Source organism: Ranitomeya variabilis, chromosome 2, assembly GCF_051348905.1.
Source record: "Ranitomeya variabilis isolate aRanVar5 chromosome 2, aRanVar5.hap1, whole genome shotgun sequence".
Classification (NCBI taxonomy): Eukaryota; Metazoa; Chordata; class Amphibia; order Anura; family Dendrobatidae; genus Ranitomeya; species Ranitomeya variabilis.
This window is the reverse complement of record NC_135233.1, coordinates 243962664-243989894: the sequence shown is the minus strand read 5'-3', so window position 1 is coordinate 243989894 and position 27231 is coordinate 243962664. Positions and strand designations below refer to the sequence as shown.

The 27231-nt window shown below is 42.8% G+C and overlaps 1 protein-coding gene across 1 annotated transcript; it reads left to right on the top strand.

The window, feature by feature from the left end:
* Positions 1–545: 545 nt before the first annotated feature.
* On the top strand, positions 546–27231 carry SLC2A6 (solute carrier family 2 member 6). Its single transcript, XM_077284342.1, has 10 exons — positions 546–842; positions 4952–5114; positions 5317–5523; positions 8355–8454; positions 12326–12537; positions 12634–12786; positions 15301–15409; positions 15495–15668; positions 24447–24592; positions 25249–27231. The coding sequence occupies exons 1-10, from the start codon at positions 742–744 to the stop codon at positions 25402–25404; spliced, it is 1521 nt and encodes a 506-aa protein (XP_077140457.1). The 5' UTR covers positions 546–741; the 3' UTR covers positions 25405–27231.

The window sequence follows — 27231 nt, the reverse complement described above, 5'->3', positions numbered from 1 at the left end:
GTTTGCTACGTCCAAAGCGCTGCTGTCTATAGAACACAGGTTAATCTGCATGTGATCACCGAATCTTGCAGATTCACTGAGTCCAATACATTGTCATGGTGAAATTTCTTTTGCGGAAACTCGCGTCTGCTCAAGAGAAATTGATCTGCTGTGGTTTGGAGAGACTCGCCGCATGTCAGTCTCCAAGGGTGAGCCGGGGGCGTCTGTGCACGCATAGTGTACAGGGGATTTCTTAAAATCCCATACACTATACTGTAACATCTGGACGCAGCAGTTTGGACTCTGAACAAGTACACAGCGTCCAACCCGCAGCAACTCCGGATTGTGTGCACATACAATAACTGATCAGTCTACAGAAACTTCTTTACAGTTTCCATCTAAGTGTGTGCATTTTGGTGAAATAAGAACTTTGTCAGGTTTGCCAGAAGCAGTGTCCCCTTTCCCTTTGGGCACTATGCTTTTGACCAGGTCGCAAGTGGCTCGGCCCACTTGTGTCATGAATGATGAGATTTACCCCTGTGCAGTCAGGATCTCTGCATGACATACCAGCTGCATGACATCCACTAAATGTAACAAGTGCAAATTTCCTTTATTACACAATGAGTAGGCGATGACACTGACCCTCCCCAGTGATGGGAATCCACCTCTGATGCACAGTCCTCCACTCAGCACAGCAAGGACTACAGCAGCATGAAGTAACTGGACGGGACTCCTCAAAAGCATCCTCCTGGACCTCACAACATGTCCACCATGGACAACAAACCTCTCCTGAGCGACCCCGAAAAATCAAATTATCAGTCTGTGGGAAAAGCCCTGAGGGAAGCTGAAAAGAAATATATAAAGTAAGTGATCAATCTATACATCCTATTTATCCACTTACCTTTTTATCTATCTACTTATGTATCCTATTCATCTATCTATTTTTCATCTATGTATTTCATATGTATCATTTATCCATCTTACATGTCTATTAACTGTGTAACAATATGTCACATTGTCATATCATTCTATTATCTGTCTAGTATGTTTTCTGCCTTCTATCCATCATATTTATATGTTCATCTTTGTATTATTTATATTTCTTATCTATCCTTAACTATCTTTCCATGTCTTTCTGTCTATTTATATTTATCTACTGTACATCTATCTATCTATCTATCTATCTATCTATCTATCTATCTATCTATCTGTGTCTATCTGTCTATCATCTATCTATTCACTCTTTCTATCTATCTATGTGTCTATCTGTCTATCTATTTATTATCTATCTATCTGTCTCTCAATCTATCCCTATTATCTATCTATCTATCTATCTATCTATCTGTCTATCATCTATCTATTCACTCTTTCTATCTATCTATGTGTCTATCTATTTATTATCTATCTATCTGTCTCTCAATCTATCCCTATTATCTATCTATCTATCTATCTATCTATCTATCTATCTATCTATCGATTATCTATCATTTATCTATTATCTATCTATTAATCTATTATCTCTCTATCATCTATCTGTCTATCTATCTATCTATCTATCTATCTATCTATCTATCTATCTATCTATCTATCTATCTATCTTTCTATCTATCCATTATCTCTCTATTATCTATCTATCTATGTTTTTCCAGAGTGAATTCTCATTTCTTCATTGTAGGCTCCAGACAGGATACAGTAATTGTCACTTCTCATTTTTGGAGATGTTACAACACTTCAAAATGTCACTAGAAATGAGCGCTTGCTGAATGGAAGTCACTTGAGTAATAGAATACCTGTACTCTGCGTGCACAATCATAATGCAATTTGTATTTTTAATTAATAATTTTATTATTGAACAATTACAGAACTGTTGGTCAATCCAAAAGGTAAATAAACCCAAAAACTTAATATTTAAGAAAGTAAAAGTGCAGTTTTGTCTTTCTTAGGAAAATATCTCTGTGTGCAGAATTATTATGCAATTATAAGAAAAATGTTACATTTCAACCTCAATTGTTTATTTTCATCTGTGAAAATGAGAATAATAACCAAACAACTCAATATGTACAAATATAAATGTCTTATATTTCCATAAAAAGTATTAGTGAACAATATAGCCGCCCTTCTTTTCATTAACAGTCATAAGCTGTCCATCTATGGAGTCTGTCAGTTTCTTGAAGGGATATTCCCATGAAGGAACTTAATTTTAATCAATAAATCTTGGAATAATAATAATTCCACAATTGGATTCGCGCTCATTGCGCGCACATGTCAGCTGTACAAAACAGCTGTCATGTCGCGGCTTTGAGGTAGGCTCATCGCCGGAGCCCACCTCAAAGCGGGGTTTCTGCCAGCTGACGTACTATTCCGTTAGCTAACAGAAAGGGGTTAAACACATCCAATGGTGGAAATCATCATTACAAGATCTATTACTTTAAATGTACTTTGTATGTGGTAAAACCCCTTTAATCTGTAGAAATCGCAGGGACGCAGGATGCAGTGATGAGCAGGAGGCAGAACAAGAGTTAAGGGGTTTATTACAGGGGATACTCCATGCAGGGAGAGCATTGATGATAAAGGGGTGAAAGCAAAAAGTATAAGCAGGGGTAAGAAACAGTTGGCTAAATAACAGGAAAATTATCAGTCTGAAGTTTTCAGGATGGTGAAGGCTTGTACTCCCATGGTGGCGCCTAAGAAAGTATGTGAAGTCTTTGGCTTGATCCTGAAGGAAACCGAGGCACTGTCTCCTGAAGGAAGCAGTGTGCCTGGGTTCTCTTGAGCGAGGTCCTACAAGGACGGAGCAACGTAAGCGAGGTCCTACAAGGACGGAGCAACGTAAGGGTCGTGTCTCAGTCTCTGGTTACGCTGGAGTGTTGTAGAGTTCAGTGGCAGAGACGGGATGTAAGCCAGCCAGCTCCGGTCCTGTCCAGAAGTGTGCCTGAGGAATGGCACGCGTGGTCAATCCAGTATTACAGATGGGTGAGGGAACACAGTCAATTCTCTCACGGTCAGCAGAGGAGCGAGGTAGCGAACGGCAGTGAGGGCCAGTGCTGAGGCGTCGTCTCACGGAGCGAGAGTTATCTGTCTCCTGCTGCGTACTCTTCCCGTCGAGTCACCCTTTTTCCCGTGCGCAGCACCTTTTATCTCTGTCCTGCCCCCTTCAGTCAAGTGCAAATGTCCTTCCAGGTCTAAATGCTTTTTCCCCTGCAACAATGGTGACAGTTCCGATGGTTCCGGGACTGGCAAAAGAGAGGCACCACCGGCCCAGTCCATCTTTCTACAGATTATCAACTTTTCGTGTCTGTTTTGCTTCACCATAAATCTCCTGTTTAAGAATGGCCCATAAGTGCTCAGTAAAGTTTAGGTGGGGTGAGGAAGGAGCCATGTCTTTATTCTTTCATCTTTAAAGCGTAACCGTCGTTTTAATTTTTATTTCATAATTCAATAGTACACATGAAAATAAGCAACTCTGTCATATATCTTATCAAAGAGATCTGCTTCTCTCTCTGCCAAAATTAATCAGTCATTATCAAAATTCTCAATTCTGAGGTAAAATCTGACTTTCCCATTACTGAGATAGGATATGGCAGCTGCTACTGATAATATTATATGTAGATGGGAAGAGGGGTCAGTTCTGTCTCTACCTCCTCCCTCCTCCCATCTACATATAATATTATCAGTAGCAGCTGCCATCTACCACAGTAATGGGAAAGTCTTCACTGAATACAGATTTTACCTCTCAATTGATATTTTTGATAATGACCAATCAATTTTGGCAGAGAGAGAAGAAAATTTATCTGATAAGTTATATGACAGAGTTGCTTATTTTCACGTGTACAATTGATTTATGAAATGAAAATTAAAACATTGGTTATGCTTTAAGGTCTTTACTGGCACACAAGCAGTGGAGATTTCATTGCTGTGATGGAGCATGCCCTGCATAAAAATCCCAGTTTTCTTGAAAGATGAAGACTTTTTCCTCCAGCACTGTGAGAAGAAAGTAAAATTGGCAGTAGGTTTGGGAGTTGATTTTGAGCCCATCTTTAACCCCAAAAGGTCCAATTAACTCATCTTTAATAATCCCAGCCCATAGCTGTTCCCCACTTCCACCTTGCTGGTGTCTGAGTGCATGTGGAAGTCTGTGTCCGTTACTGCTCCAGCCACGAGTCATCCATCTAGTCTGTCAAGTGTCATTCTCCTCTCATTAGTCCATAAAACCTTTGATCAATCTGTCATCAGATATTTATTGGCCCAGTCTTGACGTTCCACCTTCTGTGTCTTGCTCAGTGGTGGTTTGGTTCAGGATCATCACCTCGAACGTGTCTCTGAGCACTGCAAACCTTGCACTTCTATGTCTTGTTCAGTGATGGTCGAGCTAAGCCTCCTTACCTCGGCCGCATCTCTGAATCCTCCGGTGGGCCCCCATGCAGGATTGGGCCACCACATTCTTATATGAGCAGTACTTGTGACTATATACTTCAATCTCTATGTGCAGACAGTGACGGCATCTTAGTCATTTAATAATCTACCCAGATCATTATTATATAATTTGAGATGAAGGATAATGTCACATTTGTATGTAGCTGAAAAGTTGGGCCCTGGAGTTGGTAACTTGTGGGCCCTTGGCACTGTGTATAGTAATTCAGTAATATACTTTTTTTTACTTTCTTCTAGTCAGTTTTGCAACAGCAACAGCTACGGTGCCATAAGCCATTGATCCACATTGTATGCCCACAAAAAAGAGGTGCCCTTGTCAACAATTTGGAGATTATTTTCCATACCTAACTTCCACATATGTGGATAAACTGAGTATGAAGGACCCAGTCCTCAGAGTCTTACCCCCTTTTTCTCTCCAATGGCTGAAAATTTCAGCTGGGGGACAACCTCTGAGTCCTCTCGTCCACTAGGTCATGATTTAATGACAATCACTAAGTTGGGGGTCCCTATTTTGAAACTCTTCTTACCTCCTTCCATACAGAACACTAGACAACAAGAAGATGTTCTTGGCCGCCTTTTCCGCCGTTCTTGGTAACTTCTCCTTTGGTTACGGCCTGGTTTACCCCTCACCTGTGCTGCCAGTTCTGGAAGAAGATGTTGATCCAGTTTTGCACATTACAGATGCAGAAAAGTCATGGTTCGGGGTACAGATCTTTTCTCTCTTTGTATCAATCAATGAGTTCTGTGTGGTATTACAGCTTGGCTACATTGAAGTGAATATGACTAAGCTGCAATACCACACACAACCTGAGAGCAGCTGTGGTGCTTTTATTAGAAGAAAGCAGCCATGCTTTTCTAATCCTGAATAATGCTTATAATTTCTTTTTTTTTTTTTTCCCTGGACAGTCCATCTTTGCTCTGGGATGCTGTGTCGGGGGGATAAGCTCGATGTTCCTAAATGACCGACTGGGACGTAAACTGAGTATCATGTTCTCGGCTTTTCCAGCAGCGGTGGGCTTCCTGCTCATGGGCAGTGCACAACACGTCTCAATGTTACTTTTGGGCAGGATTCTAACAGGTCTGGCCGGAGGACTGACATCATCATCTATACCGGTAAGACTTGTCACTTGTGTATAGTAAAATCTGATTAATAATGCAGAGACATGTGATTAATAATACAGAAAAATCAGATTATTAATGCAGAATAATCGATTTATAATGCACCAAAAAATACAAAAAACAGTTGATTCCCTTCTCAGCAGGAGCCATGCCCAATTCCATATTACAGATCTAATATCAATATCTCCCAGTGTCTCCAATTTCACATGCAAAATTGTGTCATGTGGCAATGTTTGCCGAGTTATGGAGGTTTTCCCACCTGAAATCAACCGAGACAATGCACAGGGGTATGTGACTTAAGCTGGAGTCACACTAAACGACTTACCAACGATCACGACCAGCGATACGACCTGGCCGTGATCGTTGGTAAGTCGTTGTGTGGTCGCTGGGGAGCTGTCACACAGACCGCTTTCTCCAGCGACCAACGATCAGGGGAACGACTTCGGCATCGTTGAAACTGTCTTCAACGATGCCGAAGTCCCCCTGCAGCACCCGGGTAACCAGGGTAAATATCGGGTTACTAAGTGCAGGGCCGCGCTTAGTAACCCGATATTTACCCTGGTTACCATTGTAAAATTTAAAAAAAAAAACCACTACATACTCACATTCTGATGCATGTCACGTCCCCCGCCGGCGTCCACAGGGTTAAAACTGCTTTCGGCAAGAGCACTGCTAATGCACGCGCTGCTGCCGAGAGCTGCCCTGTGTCAGCGCCGGCAGTAACAGCGGTGACGTCACCGCTGTGCTCTGCTTTACAGCCGGTGCTGACACAGTCAGTGCAGGGAAGCTCTCGGCAGCAGCGCGTGCATTAGCAGCGCTCCTGCCGAAAGCAGTTTTAACCCTGTGGACTCCGGGGGACGTGACAGACATCAGAATGTGAGTATGTACTGTTTTTTTTTTTAACTTTTACAATGGTAACCAGGGTAAATATCGGGTTACTAAGCGCGGCCCTGCGCTTAGTAACCCGATATTTACCCTGGTTACAAGTGAACACATCATGACAGCGGGTGATCAGCGACCAAAAAATGGTCCTGATCATTCCCCAACGACCAACGATCTCCCAGCAAGGGCCTGATCGTTGGTCGCTGTCACACATAACGAGATCGTTAGCGGGATCGTTGCTACGTCACCAAAAGCGTGACGTTGCAACGATATCGTTAACGATATCGTTATGTGTGACTCAGCCTTAACTGGTTGCTTGCATTGACTCCTATGCTAACTAATGTGAGTCAGACTGTTTACTAAATTTTTGTCAGATAGCATGCCCATAGCCACTAGTCTGATTGATTACTGATATGACATGCAAACTACAAATCTAAAAAAACGCCTGGTTGCCTCAAAAGTGGAAAAATTACAACAATAATGCTTACACCTGGATTTCTACGGGAAAAAGTTAGCTCAACATTTAATGATATAATTTGGACCAAGGAGTTGTTATGAAACGGGCTTAGATCAACATGTAATAACATGGACCTGGTACCTCTAGTGAAACAGATGTAGATTAACATGTAATAATATAATGTGGGCCAAAGAGTTCTACTAAAATGGACTTAGAGAAACATGTAATAACATGGTCCGAGGACCTCTAATGAAACGGATGTAGAGCAACATGTAATGATATAATGAGGACCAAGGAGTTCTACTGAAGCGGACTTAGATCCACATGTAAATAATATAGACCAAGAAGTACTACTGAAACAGATTTATGATGTAATATGGATGTGACATTAATTATATTTTATGGTCCAAAGAGTTGTACTGAAACAGACTTAGATAAACATGTAATAATATAACATGTTCTATAGAAACAGACTTTTTTCAACATGTAATGATATAATATGGACTAAGAAGGGAAGGAAATGTTTCTGCCATGTGTTTTGTTGGAAGAAAGATAAAGGGATAGACGGAAAATAACATTTCTAAAGTCGCCACATGGAAATTACCACATTTACAATGACACTTGCAGTTGAAACAAGAAGTTTACATACACCATATAAAAATACACATCGCCATGTTTTTCTTAATATCTGACATGAAATCAGAATAAACCTTTCCTGTTTTAGGTAAATTAGGATTACAATAATTATTAATATTTGCCAAATGCCAGAATAATCAGAGAGAGAATGTTTTAAGGCATTTTTATGACTTACTGCAAAGTCAAAAGTTTACATACATTTGGGATATCCTTCCACAAGCTTCTCACAATAGTTGGCCGGAATTTGGGCCCACTCCTCTTGACAAACTGGTGTAGCTGATGCATCCAACTGATTTTATATAGTGTACGTTAACTTCTTGTTTCAACTGTATATGATAAATATATGGACACCTACTAAAATGAATGCATCTTATCGACACATACATTTTATGGTTCCCATATCCCACAATCGTCTCTCTGTTCTTCACACATACCGTAATATGGACATCCCATCACATACCGTGGAAATTTTCGTAAGCATGGGCTATGCATTCCAAGATTTCCACTTATTAGCCCTTTTGATGTACGTTCTACAGTGTGAGGACCGTAATCTATGGTATGTGTAAGCTGCTCTCCTCATATTTGGGGACAGAAGGGTCATTTATGGTGGTAACTGATCAGCATAACAGAGTTCATTACTATGCAGAAGTCCAATTTTAGAACAAGAACAACAGGATTTCTATGGATTTCCAAGTAAGTATTTGCCAATCCCACTGAAATGACTCGCCAGCTACTATTTATTGATTTCACGATTGTGTGTCAGTGTCGACTGCAGTTCTGGAATTCTGTTAATGAATCAGGTGACTCACGACTCACCATGCTAACATATGTGATGTTTTGTGTGTTCTAGGTTTATATATCTGAGATTTCCCACGCTGGTGTACGGGGGGCATTGGGGGCCTGTCCTCAGCTGATGGCTGTTTGTGGAGCTTTGGTACTTTATGCTTTGGGTAAGTGTAGCTGCTGAAGTACAGTTTTTAACCCCTCAACGATATATGATGTACAAATTACATCATATGCCATCTCCCTGACTTTGAAGCAGGCTTATAAATCAAGCCTTCATCTTTGCTGGCAGATGATGGCTGTGATAATCAGCCATCATGTGACTGTATCAGAGCTCTATCCACGGCTGTAAATCTATGACAGTGGCATTTACAGCACACTCGCAGGGAGTTGCACCGCTCTATGCATGATTGCAGGGACTGATGAGTTGCCATGATGGCCAGGGGTCTGCTGAAGACCCGTTATTGTCATGAAAGTTTTCCAGTGAAAGCCAGCCAGTGGCTGATGTTCATAGAAGACTGTGATTTTTGCTATATACAGCAATACTGTGGTATTTCTATATATAGTTGAGCGAGCAGACGAACGCAGACTTATGTGCCCAAAGGTGACTAACAAATACATTGAGAAGTAAAAAAATGTTTTAAAAAATATGAAAAATGAAAGAAAAAAATTAAAGTTGAAATCACCCCTTTTCTTCCATTAAAAATTAAGAAATTAAAAAATACACATATATCGTATTGATGCGTTCTTAAAAGTCCGATCTATCAAAATATAAAATAAATTAATCTTATTAATAGAAGGCGTCACGAGAAAAAAAATAAAAATTCCAGAATTGCAGTTTTTCATCTGCTGCAACAACAAAAAAAATGTAATGAGAGGTGATCAAACATCATATCTACTCCAAAATGATATGAATAAAAACATCAGCTCGGAGCGCAAAAAAAAAAGCATTCACCCAGCCCCATAGTCTAAAAATTGAAAACATTACGGCTCTTGGAAAATGAAGTCAAAGGCGGCTTTCTTTTTACAACTTTCTAAATATTTTTCACCACTTAAATAAAACAAAAACTATGCATGTTTGGTATCTCTGTTATCGTACTGACCTGGAGAATCAATTATATTGTCAGGTCATTTTTACCTTAAAATGAACGCTATAACTTAAAAATGAAATAATTGCGTAATATTGCTATTTTTTGCTATTAAGCCACAGTTGGAATTTTTTTCCCACTTTCCAGTACATCACATGATAAAATGGATCGCGTCATTCAAAAGTACAACTCGTCCCGTAAAAAACAATCCATCACGTGGCTATGTAAAAAGAAAAAAGGAGATGAAAAAATTTTATATTTTTGGGGTCCAAGGGACATTTTAATAGCTCTTTATTAGATGCTTTTGAAAGGAGGTTTGGAGACAAAAAAAAAAAAACGCCCAGCAATTTTGTAATTTAGATTATTGTTGCTTTATGGCATATGTGTTAAATAATTTTATTTTTATAGATCAGATTTTAAGAGATATGACAGAACCAAGTATGCTCCTTTTGGTTGTGCACTTCCTTAAAATAACAAGTTGGAAAAAGCGATCAAAAGAAGCTTCATATACTATCAACTGAAACATTAGTTCGACACGAAAAAAGGTGTCACACGGCACTATTAAATAAAAAAAATAATAATACAAAAATTACGGGTCTCAGAAAATGGAGACACAAATCAAATTTCTTTTTTTATGAAGTTCAGAATTTTCTTTGTACACTAAAATAATAATAAATTAAAAAGCTCTACAAGTTTTGTGTCGCCGTAATCGTACTGAGCTGAAAAATCATGTTTCCAAGTAATTTTTTATTAACAATTTAAGCCGTAAAAACGAAACCCTGAAAAACAATGGAATTGTGATTTTTTTTTTTCCCACCGCACTTGGAAATTTACCTTTGTTTTTCAGTACATTATATGGTAAAATGAATGGTGTCATTTAAAACTACAAGTCATCCAGCAAAAAAAACAAGCCCTCATATGAGTAAAAAAAGTTCTCGCTCTTGGAAGAAGTGGTGGAAATGAGAAAGCGCAATCTGACAGGATTAGTGCTGGCAGCCATCTTTGCTTCTTCTGGAATGAGTGTTCCTTTGGTTATCATGAGCAGCAGATTATTGAGGACACAGTCCGGCCATGTTTATGGCTACCCATGCTAGCTCAGAACAGTATTTCTGTCAGTATTTAATCACACCATGTCTGTCAGTCAGTGTGCAGGAGCGTCCCTGCCCTGTGCTCTCTCTGTCACTTTGTGAGGTAATTTTTTTTTACACCTATCTTTATTAACAACATGTCATTGCCTACGGACAGTCATGTACACAGCTATATACGGTAGTTATTACTATAACCACAGTCATAACATGTTAGCATGCAACTCTCTATTATACTTTGTGTTACAATTCTCCACCATGTTTAAGATCTCTGCTTCCCATTACTGAATGAAAACCAAAATGTCTTAAAGTTGGTGGAAATCGATTCACATGACCTGTCCATCAGCCATGATTGTAATGAGAACCGCCGTTTAACTGACGACATTCGCAGCCCTTCTTCTGATTAGCTGGCCTCGCACTGCAAAGATGAAGTTGCTCCAGGCTGGCTAATCAAAATGGCTTCCGTCTGATTGCCAGAGATTACTGACTTAGCCGATAAACCGAGTCATGCAAATTAATTTGCACCAACTCTAGTTTTCACCCCTTCCTGCAACAGCCAATTTTCATTTTTGAACTTTCAATTTTTTACTTCCCTTTTTCCTAAGAACAATCACGTTTTTATTTTTCCATCCCAATAGCAGAAAGAGGGCTCATTTTTCTTTTTTGGCTGGACGGGTTCCAGTTTTGAATTACACTGTTTATTTTACTACATAATGTATTAAAAGATGAGGGAAAAAATTACAAATGATAAGGTGCATTTTTTATGGCTGTCATTTTGCGGTAAAAATGACCTGGTAAGGCTATGTTCACACTTAGCGCTGTTGTAGCGTTTTTCATGCATTTTTTTTTTCATGTAAATTTTCAGCAGCTTTTCAGATCACCAGCAAAGTCTATGAGATTTCACAAATCTCATGCACACACCTTTTTTTTTTCCTGACTAAAATGTAGCAAGTCACTTCTTTCAGCATTTATTCACCCATTGCCAATGGGTGGTGCAAAAAAAGCTGCAAAAACACAGGTATCAGGTTTTGCTGCGTTTTTGAAGAAGTTGAATCAGATTTTTTTTTATGCACTAAACATTATCAGTATGCACAGGAGACAAATGTACCATGACCAAAACGTACTAAAAAACCCCACAGAGTAGCTTTTGTCTGCAGAAAAATAGACATAAAAACGCAACCTGTGAACATAGCCTAACATCATTCTCCAGGTCAGTGTGATTACAGCGATACCGAACTTGTACAGTTTTTTATTTTATTTAACTGATAAAATAATTAGTATTTTGCAAAATAAAGTAAAAATATAAATGTGCTTTGTGTCGCCATTTACTGAGCTACGTAATTTTTATTTTTTTTCGCTCGAGCTAAGTGAGGGCTTGTTCTTTTTGCTTTTTTGCCTTTTTGCGTGGTGAGGTGTACTTCTTATTAGTACCATCTCAGAGTACATATAATGTTTTAAAACACTTTTTTTCAAAAGTGGCCAATTTTTTGTTGTTTTTTTTCATTCCCCCTGCTTCACTGAATATTAATTTTTTAGAATTTTTATTTCACATTTTATGATTCATCCTCTGGGGCGTGTCTTTAGACTGCTATGCATAATTATCCTTCGCAAAGACAATAAAAATTAGCACTAAATGAAAAGGGAAAAGGACCATATCTCTGGAACCGTAAGCGGATATAAAAAAAAACAAACAAAAAACACAACAACCTGAATACTCAGGGGAACAGCAGGAATAAAATAAAAGTAAAACTGTCCACTTTTGAACTGGGGACAAGCTGTGACCTTTATGTTTTACTTCAAGAGGATAGAAATCAGTCTTATTCATGGGATCATTTCATTATGTTTTCTCCATCTCATTCTCCAAGGGCTCATCCTGCCATGGCGCTGGCTGGCAATAGTTGGTGAGGTGCCTGTATTCCTCATGCTCTTCCTTCTCTGCTTCATGCCTGACTCCCCCCGTTTCCTAATATCTAAAGGTAAGGATGAGCAGGCCCTTCAGGCTCTGGCCTGGCTCCGTGGCCCCAACACGGCATACAGAGGGGAGTTCCAGAGGATTAAAGAGAGCGTCCTGAAAGCGGTAAGGCTCCAATGGAAGTTATGGATGGATGGATGCTGGGAGCAGTGATTGAGATGATTGAAATTATTGTGGAAATGTATGTTTCTATCTTTTCAGAGCAGTACTCTCACCTGGAGTGAACTCTCCGATCCATACTACTACAAGCCCATCCTCATCTCCGTATTCATGAGGTGTTTGCAGCAATTATCTGGAATTAATCCAATACTGACCTACCTGGAGCCCATCTTTAACAAGACCAAAGTCATTCTGGTGAGGACTGTGGTGCTTTTGAGTTTTCCACTTACCAACGTCTCCAGTGCATATCCATTACCCTAAGTTCTTACAGCTGCTGCTGTTGTAAGTGACTTTTCCAGCCGTATGTAAAATACTACCATACAATGCCTAATTAATACCTCTATACGGTACTCAAACAATAATTCTACCTGATGGCGCTCATAAAACTGTCATACATTACCAACCCAATACTTATATTCAGTGCTCAAATAATACAGCCATTCAGTGTCCAGATTACAGCCATATAGAGCTTTGCAAAGTTACTGAGACTGACAATGATGCGGCACAATTTTGTCATTTAGCGCAGTAATAATACTCTCATTCACAAAAGCACGCCAGGAAAGGTGGCCATACACATCAGGTGGCTGTTGTCTGACCACTGCAAAAAAAAGGAAAAAATGTTCGAGCTTCTGGTAAAATTTTCAGCGCAATCTTTATTCCATCAAAAAACAATTTAAAAATATGGTGGACAGGAACAGAAGCAAACGACGCATTTGTGGCGCCCCAGGGTCCTGGTCGTCACAGTAACATTGCTTTCCTCACGGGGAGAGTGATGTTACGCTTGGAGGCAAGGAAGGATAACTTTCACCAGGTAAACACAAGCATGCAACATGTTCACACTCCAGGCCACAAGGGGGAGCTTTTGATCCTATTCCTAGGTGACTCCCCTATATATTGTGGTCTTGGAGGGAAAGTCCAGTTAGTTCGTGTCAGAGAGACAGAGGGGAAGGAAACAGAGGAGCCGTCCAGCCACAAGAAAGTGCTGTAGCTCCTGGACAGAGACAACACCGAAAGCCGAATATATTGCAGTTAGCGTGTAGGAGAGAGAAGCATAGGCGAGGACACCAGGGGGAGGACAGCAGGGAGCAGACTGTCTCACTGGCAAAGCGCAGATAACCGGTAGCCGGAACACCGAGGTTGTAAGGGACTCTAGGACTTACATCAGAGACCGGCAGGACAGCTGAATTGTAAGTTACCTGTCCGCCATACACACCTGAAGACACAGTAACGCATAGAGTCCGGGGCGTGATAGAGTCCCTCTAAAAAGGCTTGAGTTACCTGTCATACGGGTATTGTCCTATCCTATATGGGAGACAGAGATAAGAACTGTGAGGACCTTATCCGAAGCCATAGGCAGTAAGGGACTACAACAACACCGCGCTAGAGGGAAGGCTCTTAATCTCCACCTGGAAAAGGGGACTCCCAACTTGCCTACAAGCCGGCCGGACTCTGTCTGATTGCTCTGATAATTTTACCAGAAGCTGGAACATTTTTTCTTTTTTTGCAATTGCTACACATGAGTGGTTGGCTCGCGATTCCATGCAGGCTGGACTTCTATAACCTTCAACGGTGAGCTGGCATTATATTTTTCTGTTTTCAGCTGTTGTCTGAACATTTGTTCGGCAGAGGGATATCTCTTCCGACTTTCCCATTGACGTGAGCACTTGTCTTGTGTTTTCTACGTGAAGAGAGGAGACATTTGTTGGGGAAAGTCGGAAGCACCCATACACATCAGATGGTCAGGCAGTCCCATTAAAAATGGTGGTTTTGGCCGACTTTCATCTACTGTGTATAGTTTAAATGACCACTCTGCAGACTGCTAAAACTGGCATTGGTGCAGAATACTGGGAACCCATGGAAAAAGGAGGCCCGAAGCAGCTGCCCAATTCTGATTATCCAACCCAGTCATAGTAAATTAATAGTTGTTACTATTTTATAGTCCAAAAGAAGTAGACGGAGTCCAGCATCACAATCATGGTAAATACTGCATTCTCAGTGTGAACGAGTACATTGAGATACGTGAAGTTAAAATATCATGATAGAAAAATTCTATGAAAACTGTTGAAGGAAAGAGCGCAAATAGTGTCTTATCTGAGAAGGTTAAAAGGTTAATCCATAAGATTGCACTCACCAGATGTAGCTGAGTTGAAGCATTGAAAGGATTTGCTGCAGCAGATCCACGAGTCCAGGAAGGACCAGCCATTAGATACAGATTGGGAAAATTGTGGTAAATTTCTGCGCTGCTAAATCACTAGAATTCCATGATGTTCCTGTGGTGTTTCCTGATGGAGTCTTGAACTCTGAAACACGAAGAATAATAAAGTCACATGTACTAATAATTCTGGAATTCTAGTGATTTAGCAGCGCAGAAATTTACCACAATATTCCCAATCTGTATCTAATGATAGAAAAATTAAAATTCCATCTTTCTACTACTTTATAGTCCTTTGATCCTGAGGGCAATTGTTGGTATCTCAGTGAGTCTCAGATATCAGGGATATCTCTCAGACTAATGATAACATAGCACCTACCACAATAAGGACTGAGATATTGTATCTACAATGATTAAAAACACAATGCAGTGTGTGGGGACAGGGATGGTTGCGCTGATGATGTGTGAGGACAATTCCTACTCCTGCAAATGTTGGGAAATGTTATATGTTGGAGGGTGCCTGTAGGTGATCCTTGACCTGTGGCGTCTTCTTCTAGAGAGGCGGATATGATGCTGCCCTGGTTGGACTTGTGAGATTGGTTTCTGTGCTCGTGGCAGCTCTAGCAATGGATAAAGCTGGCAGGAAACTCCTCCTTTTTATATCTGGTAAGCATGTGAATCTAATCAATGCTTCTCCATGGACTCCACACATGGTGCCCTCCTCACCTGTCTCTTCTACCTTGTATGGCAGGTTCTCTGATGTTGGTGTCCTCGCTCTCCATGGGCTTGTACATTCATTTCACGGTAGACATGAAGAACAATTCCACCAACCTGACTGTAACTGCTAATGACCCGCACATTCATGATGCTCATGTTAACTATTTGGAAATCATCCCCCTTGTATGTATCATGTTGTATATATTAGGTAAGTGACCTGATGGAACGTATTCTCAACACCATGTGATACCATCCATAAGCAGGTGCGGCCCATCTTTTCTGTTCATGGCTCTATATACCTATCTGAGTCGCCCGCCAGGGCCGTGGGGTACTCAGTACCGGGTCCAGTACTTAACCCCTTCATGACCCAGCCTATTTTGGCCTTAATGACCTTGCCGTTTTTTGCAATTCTGACCAGTGTCCCTTTATGAGGTAATAACTCAGGAACGCTTCAACGGATCCTAGCGATTCTGAGATTGTTTTTTCGTGACATATTGGGCTTCATGTTAGTGGTAAATTTAGGTCGATAATTTCTGAGTTTATTTGTGAAAAAAACGGAAATTTGGCGAAAATTTTGAAAATTTCGCAATTTTCACATTTTGAATTTTTATTCTGTTAAACCAGAGAGTTATGTGATACAAAATAGTTAATAAATAACATTTCCCACATGTCTACTTTACATCAGCACAATTTTGGAAACAAATTTTTTTTTTGCTAGGAAGTTATAAGGGTTAAAATTTGACCAGTGATTTCTCATTTTTACAACAAAATTTACAAAACCATTTTTTTTAGGGACCACCTCACATTTGAAGTCAGTTTGAGGGTTCTATATGGCTGAAAATACCCCAAAGTGACACCATTCTAAAAACTGCACCCCTCAAGGTGCTCAAAACCACATTCAAGAAGTTTATTAACCCTTCAGGTGTTTCACAGCAGCAGAAGCAACATGGAAGGAAAAAATGAACATTTAACTTTTTAGTCACAAAAATGATCTTTTAGCAACATTTTTTTTATTTTCCCAAGGGTAAAAGGAAAAACTGGACCACGAACGATGTTGTCCAATTTGTCCTGAGTACGCTGATACCTCATATGTGGGGGTAAACCACTGTTTGGGCATACGGCAGGGCTTGGAAGGAAAGGAGCGCCATTTGACTTTTTGAATGAAAAATTGGCTCCAATCTTTAGCGGACACCATGTCGCGTTTGGAGAGCCCCCGTGTGCCTAAACATTGGAGCTCCCCCACAAGTGACCCCATTTTGGAAACTAGACCCCCCAAGGAACTTATCTAGAAGCATAGTGAGTAGTGTTGAGCGATACCGTCCGATACTTGAAAGTATCGGTATCGGAAAGTATCGGCCGATACCGGCAAAGTATCGGATCCAATCCGATACCGATACCCGATACCAATACAAGTCAATGGGACTCAGGTATCGGACGGTATTCCTGATGGTTCCCAGGGTCTGAAGGAGAGGAAACTCTCCTTCAGGCCCTGGGAACCATATTAATGTGTAAAAGAAAGAATTAAAATAAAAAATATCGCTATACTCACCTGTCCGACGCAGCCGGGACCTCAGCGAGGGAACCGGCAGCGTTGTTTGTTTAAAATTCGCGCTTTTACTTGGTTACGTGAGGTCCCGGCTTGTGATTGGTCAGGGCGGCCATGTTGCCGGGACGCGGACCAATCACAGCAAGCCGTGACGAAATTACGTCACGGCTTGCTGTGATTGGTCCGCGTCCCGGCAACATGGCCGCCATTAACCAATCACAAGCCGTGACGTCACGGGAGGCTGGACATGCGCGTATTTTGAAAAGCGCGCGTGTCCAGCCTCCAGTGACGTCCCGGCTTATGATTGGTCACGGCACCATGTTGCTGGGACGCGGACCAATCACAGCAAGCCGTGACGAAATTACGTCACGGCTTGCTGTGATTGGTCCGCGTCCCGGCAACATGGCCGCCATTAACCAATCACAAGCCGTGACGTCACGGGAGGCTGGACACGCGCGCTTTTCAAAATACGCGCGTGTCCAGCCTCCCGTGACGTCCCGGCTTGTGATTGGTTAATGGCGGCCATGTTGCCGGGACGTCACTGGAGGCTGGACACGCGCGCTTTTCAAAATACGCGCATGTCCAGCCTCCCGTGACGTCACGGCTTGTGATTGGTTAATGGCGGCCATGTTGCCGGGACGTCACTGGAGGCTGGACACGCGCGCTTTTCAAAATACGCGCATGTCCAGCCTCCCGTGACGTCACGGCTTGTGATTGGTTAATGGCGGCCATGTTGCCGGGACGTCACTGGAGGCTGGACACGCGCGCTTTTCAAAATACGCGCATGTCCAGCCTCCCGTGACGTCACGGCTTGTGATTGGTTAATGGCGGCCATGTTGCCGGGACGCGGACCAATCACAGCAAGCCGTGACGTAATTTCGTCACGGCTTGCTGTGATTGGTCCGCGTCCCGGCAACATGGCCGCCCTGACCAATCACAAGCCGGGACTTCACGTAACCAAGTAAAAGCGCGAAATTTAAACAAACAACGCTGCCGGTTCCCTCGCTGAGGTCCCGGCTGCGTCGGACAGGTGAGTATAGCGATATTTTTTATTTTAATTCTCTTTTTTACACATTAATACATTAATGTTGTTGCGATACCCGATACCCGATACCACAAAAGTATCGGATCTCGGTATCGGAAATTCCGATACAGCAAGTATCGGCCGATACCCGATACTTGCAGTATCGGAATGCTCAACACTAATAGTGAGCACTTTAAACCCCCAGGTGCTTCACAAATTGATCCGTAAAAATTAAACAGTACTTTTTTTTCACAAAAAAATTATTTTAGCCTCAATTTTTTCATTTTCACATGGGCAACAGGATAAAATGGATCCTAAAATTTGTTGGACAATTTCTCCTGAGTACACTGATACCTCACATGTGGGGGTAAACCACTGTTTGGGCACATGGTAAGGCTCGGAAGGGAAGGAGCGCCATTTGACTTTTTGAATGAAAAATGATCTCCATCGCTAGCAGAGACCATGTCACGTTTGGAGAGCCCCCGTGTGCCTAAACATTGGAGCGCTCCCACAAGTGACCCCATTTTGGAAAGTAGACCCCCCAAGGAACTTATCTAGAAGCATAGTGAGCACTTTAAACTCTCAGGTGCTTCACAAATTGATCCGTAAAAATTAAAAAGTACTTTTTTTTCACACAAAATTTCTTTTAGCCTCAATTTTTTCATTTTCACATGGGCAACAGGATAAAATGGATCCTAAAATTTGTTGGGCAATTTCTGCTGAGTATGTTGATACCTCATATGTGGGGGTAAACCACTGTTTGGGTGCACGGCAAGGCTCGGAAGGGGAGGCGTGCCATTTGACTTTTTGAATGGAAAATTAGCTCCAATCGTTAGCGAACACCATGTCGCGTTTGGAGAGCCCCTGTGTGCCTAAACATTGGAGCTCCCCTACACGTGACCCCATTTTGGAAACTAGACCCCCCAAGGAACTTATCTAGATGCATAGTGAGCACTTATAACCCCCAGGTGCTTCACAGAAGTTTATAACGCAGAGCCGTAAAAATAAAAAAATAATTTTTCTTTCCTCAAAAATGAGTTTTAGCCCAGGATTTTTTAATTTTCCAAGGGTAATAGGAGAAATTGGACCCCAAATGTTGTTGTCCAGTTTGTCCTGAGTACGATGATAACCCATATGTGGGGGTAAACCACTGTTTGGGCACACGGCAGGGCTCGGAAGGGAAGGCACGCCATTTGGCTTTTTGAATGGAAAATTAGCTCCAATCATTAGCGGACACCATGTCACGTTTGGAGAGCCCCTGTGTGCCTAAACATTGGAGCTCCCTAACAAGTGACCCCATTTTGGAAACTAGACCTCCCAAGGAACTAATCTAGATGTGTGGTGAGCACTTTGAACCCCCAAGTGCTTCGCAGAAGTTTATAACGCAGAGCCGTGAAAATAATAAATGTTTCCTTTCCTCAAAAATATTTTTTTAGCCCAGAATTTTTTATTTTTGCAAGGGTAACAGGAGAAATTGGACCCCAAAAGTTGTTGTCCAGTTTCTCCTGAGTACGGTGATACCCCATATGTGGGGGTAAACCACTGTTTGGGCACATGCCGGGGCTCGGAAGGGAAGTAGTGACGTTTTGGAATGCAGACTTTGATGGAATGCTCTGCGGGCGTCACGTTGCATTTGCAGAGCCCCTGATGTGCCTAAACAGTAGGAACTCCCCACAAGTGACTCCATTTTGGAAACTAGACCCCCCAAGGAACTTATCTAGATGTGTGGTGAGCACTTTGAACCCCCAAGTGCTTCACAGAAGTTTATAACGCAGAGCCGTGAAAATAATAAATGTGTTTCCTTTCCTCAAAAATATTTTTTTAGCCCAGAATTTTTTATTTTTGCAAGGGTAACAGGAGAAATTGGACCCCAAAAGTTGTTGTCCAGTTTCTCCTGAGTACGCTGATACCCCATATGTGGGGGTAAACCACTGTTTGGGCACATGCCGGGGCTCGGAAGGGAAGTAGTGACGTTTTGGAATGCAGACTTTGATGGAATGGTCTGCTGGCGTCACGTTGCATTTGCAGAGCCCCTGATGTGCCTAAACAGTAGAAACACCCCACAAGTGACCCCATTTTGGAAACTAGACCCCCCAAGGAACTTATCTAGATGTGTGATGAGCACATTCAACCCCCAAGTGCTTCACAGAAGTTTACAACGCAGAGCCGTGAAAATAAAAAATCATTTTTCTTTCCTCAAAAAAGATGTTTTAGCAAGCAATTTTTTATTTTCACAAGGGTAACAGGAGAAATTGGGCCCCAATGTTTGTTGCCCAGTTTGTTGTGAGTACAGTGATACCCCATATGTGGGGGTAAACCACTGTTTGGGCGCACGTCAGGGCTCGGAAGGGAAGTAGTGACATTTGAAATGCAGACTTTGATGGAATGGTCTGCGGGCGTCACGTTGCATTTGCAGAGCCCCTGATGTGCCTAAACAGTAGAAACACCCCACAAGTGACCCCATTTTGGAAACTAGACCCCCCAAGGAACTTATCTAGATGTGTGATGAGCACATTCAACCCCCAAGTGCTTCACAGAAGTTTACAACGCAGAGCCGTGAAAATAAAAAATCATTTTTCTTTCCTCAAAAAAGATGTTTTAGCAAGCAATTTTTTATTTTCACAAGGGTAACAGGAGAAATTGGGCCCCAATGTTTGTTGCCCAGTTTGTTGTGAGTACAGTGATACCCCATATGTGGGGGTAAACCACTGTTTGGGCGCACGTCAGGGCTCGGAAGGGAAGTAGTGACATTTGAAATGCAGACTTTGATGGAATGGTCTGCGGGCGTCACGTTGCATTTGCAGAGCCCCTGATGTGCCTAAACAGTAGAAACACCCCACAAGTGACCCCATTTTGGAAACTAGACCCCCCAAGGAACTTATCTAGATGTGTGATGAGCACGTTCAACCTCCAAGTGCTTCACAGAAGTTTACAACGCAGAGCCGTGAAAATAAAAAATAATTCTTCTTTCCTCAAAAATTATGTCTTAGCAAGTAATTTTTTATTTTTGCAAGGGTAACAGGAGAAATTGGACCCCAACAGTTGTTGCCCAGTTTGTCCTGAGTACGCTGGTACCCCAAATGTGGGGGTAAACCACTGTTTGGGCACACGTCGGGGCTTGGAAGGGAGGGAGCACCATTTGACTTTTTGAATGCAAGATTGGCTGGAATCAATGGTGGCGCCATGTTGCGTTTGGAGACCCCTGATGTGCCCTAACAGTGGAAACCCCTCATTTCTAACTTCAACACTAACCCCAACACACCCCTAATCCTAATCCCAACTGTAGCCATAACCCTAATCCCAACCCTAACCCCAACACACCCCTAACCACAACCCTAACCCCAACACACCCGTAACCCTAATTCCAACCCTAGCCCTAATTCCAACCCTAACCCTAAGGGTATGTGCCCACGTAGCGGATTCGTGTGAGATTTTTCCGCACGACTTTTGAAAAATCTGCAAGTAAAAGGCACTGCGTTTTACCTGCGGATTTACAGCAGATTTCCAGTGTTTTTTTGTGCGGATTTCACCTGCGGATTCCTATTGAGGAACAGGTGTAAAACGCTGCGGAATCCGCACAAAGAATTGACATGCTGTGGAAAATACAACGCAGCGTTTCTGCACGGAATTTTCCGCACCATGGGCACAGCGGATTTGGTTTTCCATAGGTGTACACGGTACTGTAAACCTGATGGAAAACTGCTACGAATTCGCAGCGGCCAATCCGCTGCGGATCCGCGGCCGATCCGCTGCGGATCCGCGGCCGATCCGCTGCGGATCCGCGGCCGATCCGCTGCGGATCCGCGACCGATCCGCTGCGGATCCGCGGCCGATCCGCTGCGGATCCGCGGCCGATCCGCCGCGGATCCGCTGCGGATCCGCTGCCAAATCCGCACATGCCATAACCCTAACCCTACCCGTAACCCTAACCCTAGTTCTAACCCTAACCACAGTGGGAAAAAAAAAAAAAATATTTTCTTTATTTTATTATTGTCCCTATCTATGGGGGTGATAAAGGGGGGGGTTTATTTATTATTTTTTTTATTTTGATCGCTGTGGTAGAACCTACCACAGCGATCAAAATGTACCTGTAAGGAATCTGCCGGCCGGCGGGCGTACTGAGCATGCGCCCGCCATTTTGGAAGATGGCGGCGCCCAGCGAGGAGACGGCCGGACACCGGGAGGATCGGTAAGTATGAAGGGGTGGTGGGGGGGTGGATCTGAGCACAGGGGGGGTGATCGGAGGACAGGGGGAGCGGACAGCAGGACGGGGGAGCGGGCAGGAGCACGGGGCAGCGGAGCACAGGACGGAGGGGACCGGACCCCATAACGGAGCGGTGGGGGGGCGATCGGTGGGGTGGGGGGTGGTCACTTCAGGTTTTCCAGCCATGGCCGATGATATTGCAGCATCGGCCATGGCTGGATTGTAATATTTCACCTGTTTTTTAGGTGAAATATTACAAATCGCTCTGATTGGCAGTTTCACTTTCAACAGCCAATCAGAGCGATCGTAGCCACGGGGGGGTGAAGCCACCCCCCCTGGGCTGAAGCACCACTCCCCCTCTCCCTGCAGATCGGGTAAAATAGGAGTTAACCCCTTCACCCGATCTGCAGGGACGCGATCATTCCATGACGCCACATAGGCGTCATGGGTCGGATTGGCACGGGTTTTCATGACGCCTATGTGGCGTCATGGGTCGGGAAGGGGTTAAAGGGGATGTCACGGTGGCTGCGACCCGGTTTGTGGCCCTGGGTGCCCAAATAAAGGGGAAGGTCTATTAAGGGTTTAATAAAGTTTGTGTTCGTGACGCCACCTGTGGTATTCGGTCAGTGGGGCCCGACGCTGCTTAAAGGGGTCGTCTGGGGTGATGTTATGGCAGCTAGATGGTATAACTTCCCACAGGTGAAGTGGGTCCCCAGGGCTCCCGGTGTGTAGATGAAGATGATGCGTGGTGCAGTAAAGAACGAGGACACAGGTTTGCAGTCTCTTTACCTGGTTTACTGTAGCTTCAGGCAACCGCAGTCCAGGGCACCAGATCATAGGTACAGGCAGAATCCGTCCGGCTTGGAAGCAAATCCAGAATCCCCTTTACCAGGTGGAGATGAAAGCCTTCCTCAAAGCGCGGTGGTATTGTAGTCCCTTACTGCCTATGGCTTCTGACAAGGTCCTCACAGTTCTCCACTGTCCCTCATATAGGTTAGGACACAAACCCGTATGACAGGTGGCTCGAGCCTTTTTACATGATCTCTATCACGACCCGGGCTCTATGTGCCACTGTGCCTCCTGGGTATTAAGGCGGACAGGTGATTTATAATTCAGCTGTTCTGCCTATTTCTGCTGAGCGTCCTAGAGTCCGCCACAACCTTGGTCTTATGGCTACCGAAATCTGCGCTCGGCAGGGAGGTAGTCCAAACGCTGCTATTCTCCCCTGGTGTCTCTCTCCTTTGCTTTGCTCTCCTGCACACTTTCTACAAACTGTCCTTTCCTTCTTAGTTCTCTTTCTCCAGGAGCTGCAGCAACTCTGGCAACACGGCCCCTTCAGTCTTTCTGACACTCACTGTCCGACTGCTCTCTTCTCTGTCCGCTGACTGACTGACTTCCTTTCCCTCCAGACCAGAATATAGGAAAGTTTCCCTTAATTCGGGTTCAGAGCTCCCCCTTCTGGCCTGGAGTATGAACATGTTGTGTGTATATGATTACCTGATAAAAGAGATCTTTCATCGCTTCCAAGCATGACATCACTCTCTCCGTGAGGAAAGCAATGCCACTGGGACATCCAGGACCCTGGGGTGTCACATATCCATGGAGAGTAACTTGCCTCAATATGACCACTGGGGTCCGACATGTATGGGGTCCAACATTGTTGGACACCAACAGGTGCCCATTAGATGTCTGTGCGCCTCTATAGAGTCTAGAAGTGTTAATGCATTTCTTATGAAGTTATGGATAAACTTGTTATACTCTTTTGAGCCAAATTTTTTTTATCTCCGCTCGGTGATCAAAAACACATTAAACTGTCCCTACTTGTAAAAAGAGACCTTCGATGACGTATCTTCTTGCTGGAACCTCTACCTATCATCTGTAAACTTTAGCAAAACTATTCAATTTCCATTCAGTTCCTTTAGAGGGGATTGGAAGTATTATACGATGCCTATTTTTTATTTTGTGGATACCTGTGTGATGCAGGGTTCTCCAGAGAAAGAGACATTCCTTTGTAACCACTCTCCTCTTTGGCCAAGAGATGAGAATTCTGAACAGAGGGGTCCCCTTTTTATTTAATCTGAATTAAGTAATGGGGTTTATAAAAATGCATTTTCGAAATTGCACAACCCCATTAAGTGCACGCTCTATGAGCAGTTGAGTAATCATAATTTTCAGTACCTGTTTCATTGTGCTAACACTATCTCCTTTTCAGGTTATGCTTTTGGCTGGGGACCAATCACCTGGCTTCTCATGTCTGAGATCCTACCACTGAAAGCCCGAGGAACGGCTTCAGGCCTCTGTGTGATGGTCAGTTGGATCACCGGCTTTGTTCTCACCGAAGCTTTCCTGCCTGTTGTGGTGAGTACCAGTGAAGGAACGTGAGCCATGCCATGGGTCCTACTTATACAGCACAGTTCTGTCTGGTTGGTGGTTGGGTTGAAGTCTAATCTATGAAAATTTGGGCAATATCTTCTTACGTTGCAGGTGGCTTGTTCATTATGAGACCTATGGGCCCTGATTTTCAGAAGGGACATCTTGGTTCCGCTGGTTGTGTCAATGGTCAACACACTCATCATGTAAAGAACTGGGATATCCGAACATAAATTTGTCCAAACACCTTCAATAGCTGTTGACTCCCTATATACGGTACATGCTTTCTTGACTCAACCGAGCATGCATGTGTTTTCAATTTAGAGAGACAGTGACTTTACCCTCCTCCAAGTCCCAAAAGGATCAAGCATTAAAATTTAGCTTCTTTAGCTTGGCATCTGCCACTAGGGGAGAATTGGGAGACCTGTATGCCCAAAAATTAACAGATTTGGCTGACTTTTCTCTAATGTATATGGCCTTAACTCAACCAACGGCTCCAATATCCAAGTCCTTGTCTTCTAGGATAGGTAATGAGATGGCAGTGTAGTGTAGATGTCGTTATGTTTTTCTGACCTTGGGTCTCATTAGAAAGTCTTACACTTGATGCCGTAATAAACTAATTAGAAATTTTCATCTTTTCACAGAACGCCTTTAATCTGGAGACTCCGTTCTTCTTCTTCACCATCATCTGCGTGTGCTGCATCATCTTCACTTATTTCTATGTCCCAGAAACCAAGGGACGGACTCTGGAACAAATTGAATCGTACTTCCGGACTGGTCGACGTTCCTTCATCAAGTAGCCACCGGAGCGGCTGGTAGACCGCCATTCTGGTTATATACCAAAAGCGGAAGAGGCAGTGTACCTTGGAATGGCCCTTTAAATGGAACTGGATGTGTTTTACCCCCAATAATCTAATATTAGTGGCCTATGCATAGGGTAGTCCTTCAATTTCAAAGGACCAGGAGAGCCCAGTTACGCCGATGATGAGCAGGAAATTTCAAATATACGAGTAATTTGACCTCACTAACAAAGGAGGTTTTGTCACTGGCAGTGGCTAACTTTATGGCTTCCATGAAATCACAGTTAACTCTGATTATTTGCTGGGGGCTGATGGCAGAAGCATCGCTCACATATAAGGGTCATTACAATATGCGAAAAGACGCTCTTTACCACAGCTGATGTGGCAACAGGAAATTTAACAACAAAATAAAAAACAACAACCATATACAAATCTGATCTGTAATGTACTACCTGCAAGCCACAGGATAACTACTATAGATATATTATCCTCTTTAAAGGGCAAGTACAGCTTACATAATTGGGGACAATTAATGAAGACTGGTGCTGATGCCCATAACAACCAGTCAGTATTGATGAATGAGTATACTCGTTGCTCGAGTTTTCCCACGAGCACGCCCGGGTGATCTATTTTAACTGCTCAGAGATTTCATTTTCCTTGCCGCAGCTGCATGATTTGTGGCTACTAGATAGCTTGATTACATGTGGGGATTCCCTAGCAACCAGTCAACCCCCACATGTACTCAGGCTGGCTAGTAGCTGTAAATCATGCAGCTGTGTCAACAAAAACTAAATCTCTGAGCAGTTACAAATACTCTGAGGCCACTCGAGCGTGCTGGGGAAAACCCAGGCAACGAGTATACTCAATCATCACTACCAGTCAGGTCTCAGTTCCACTTGATCTGAACATTGGAAGCAGCAGAAAGAGAAGCTAATCGTGGCATAATTGCATATATGCAAATTGCATATGACGAACCAGCAAGCACAAAGGAATCCTGACAGTGTTCATGTTACATACTGTTTGGACTTGGCATCATACACTGCCTGACAAAAGTTAGCCCTGGCCCAGAAAATATAAAATGTATAAGCAAATACAGTGACTCCTCGGTGTTACTTTCTATCATTGAAGTTGTTCACTTTTCCTTTTATTGTCTTTAAAATCCAGACAGACATGACGACTTTTTCCATCCAAGAACCGTCCATGCAGAATGCAACACAATTACATCTTTAGCACATCACTTTTCCAGCACCTTCCCAACTTTTTCTCACCCCCTGTGCAGACCTCAACTGCTTCCCATATCCATAGTGCCATAGACAGTAACAATATCACTTATCTGCCCTTCACAATCTAATTATCAAACCTCAATATTCCCTGCTTTGTGCCTCCGCACTGTAATACTGCCCCCTGTGCCCAGATATGGTAATTGTACTCAGTCTGTCTCCTTACATGATGAAAGTGCCTCCTTTGTGCCTCTCTATGGTAATTATGCCCTCTTTGTGCCAAAATTACCTCACTCCACGTTCAAACATAAATTTGCAAACAAAGTTTTTGGTTACCACATTTCCCTATAAATAATGTTTTGGCTACTGAACCTCCCTACAAAAAAAATGCTATAAAAAACTATCAAAATGTTGTATGTAATCCTATATGGTACTAATAATAACATCTGTTCCCCAGGCAAAAAAATTGTGCCCACAAAAAAATGTTACAAAAATTTATGGGTGTCAGAAAATGGTGGCAAAATTCTAAATTTTGTTTTTAAAATGTTCTACATTTTTTACCTACTAAAATATAATAAACACTTATATGAGTTTGGTATCATTGTAA

Excerpts from the sequence above, each read along its gene's own strand:
- SLC2A6 (XM_077284342.1), top strand. The coding sequence starts at position 742 with ATGTCCACCATGGACAACAAACCTCTCCTGAGCGACCCCGAAAAATCA. Across the intron at positions 843-4,951 it reads GCTGAAAAGAAATATATAAA|AACACTAGACAACAAGAAGA; the intron begins GTAAGTGATCAA and ends CCTTCCATACAG. Across the intron at positions 12,538-12,633 it reads AAGAGAGCGTCCTGAAAGCG|AGCAGTACTCTCACCTGGAG; the intron begins GTAAGGCTCCAA and ends CTATCTTTTCAG.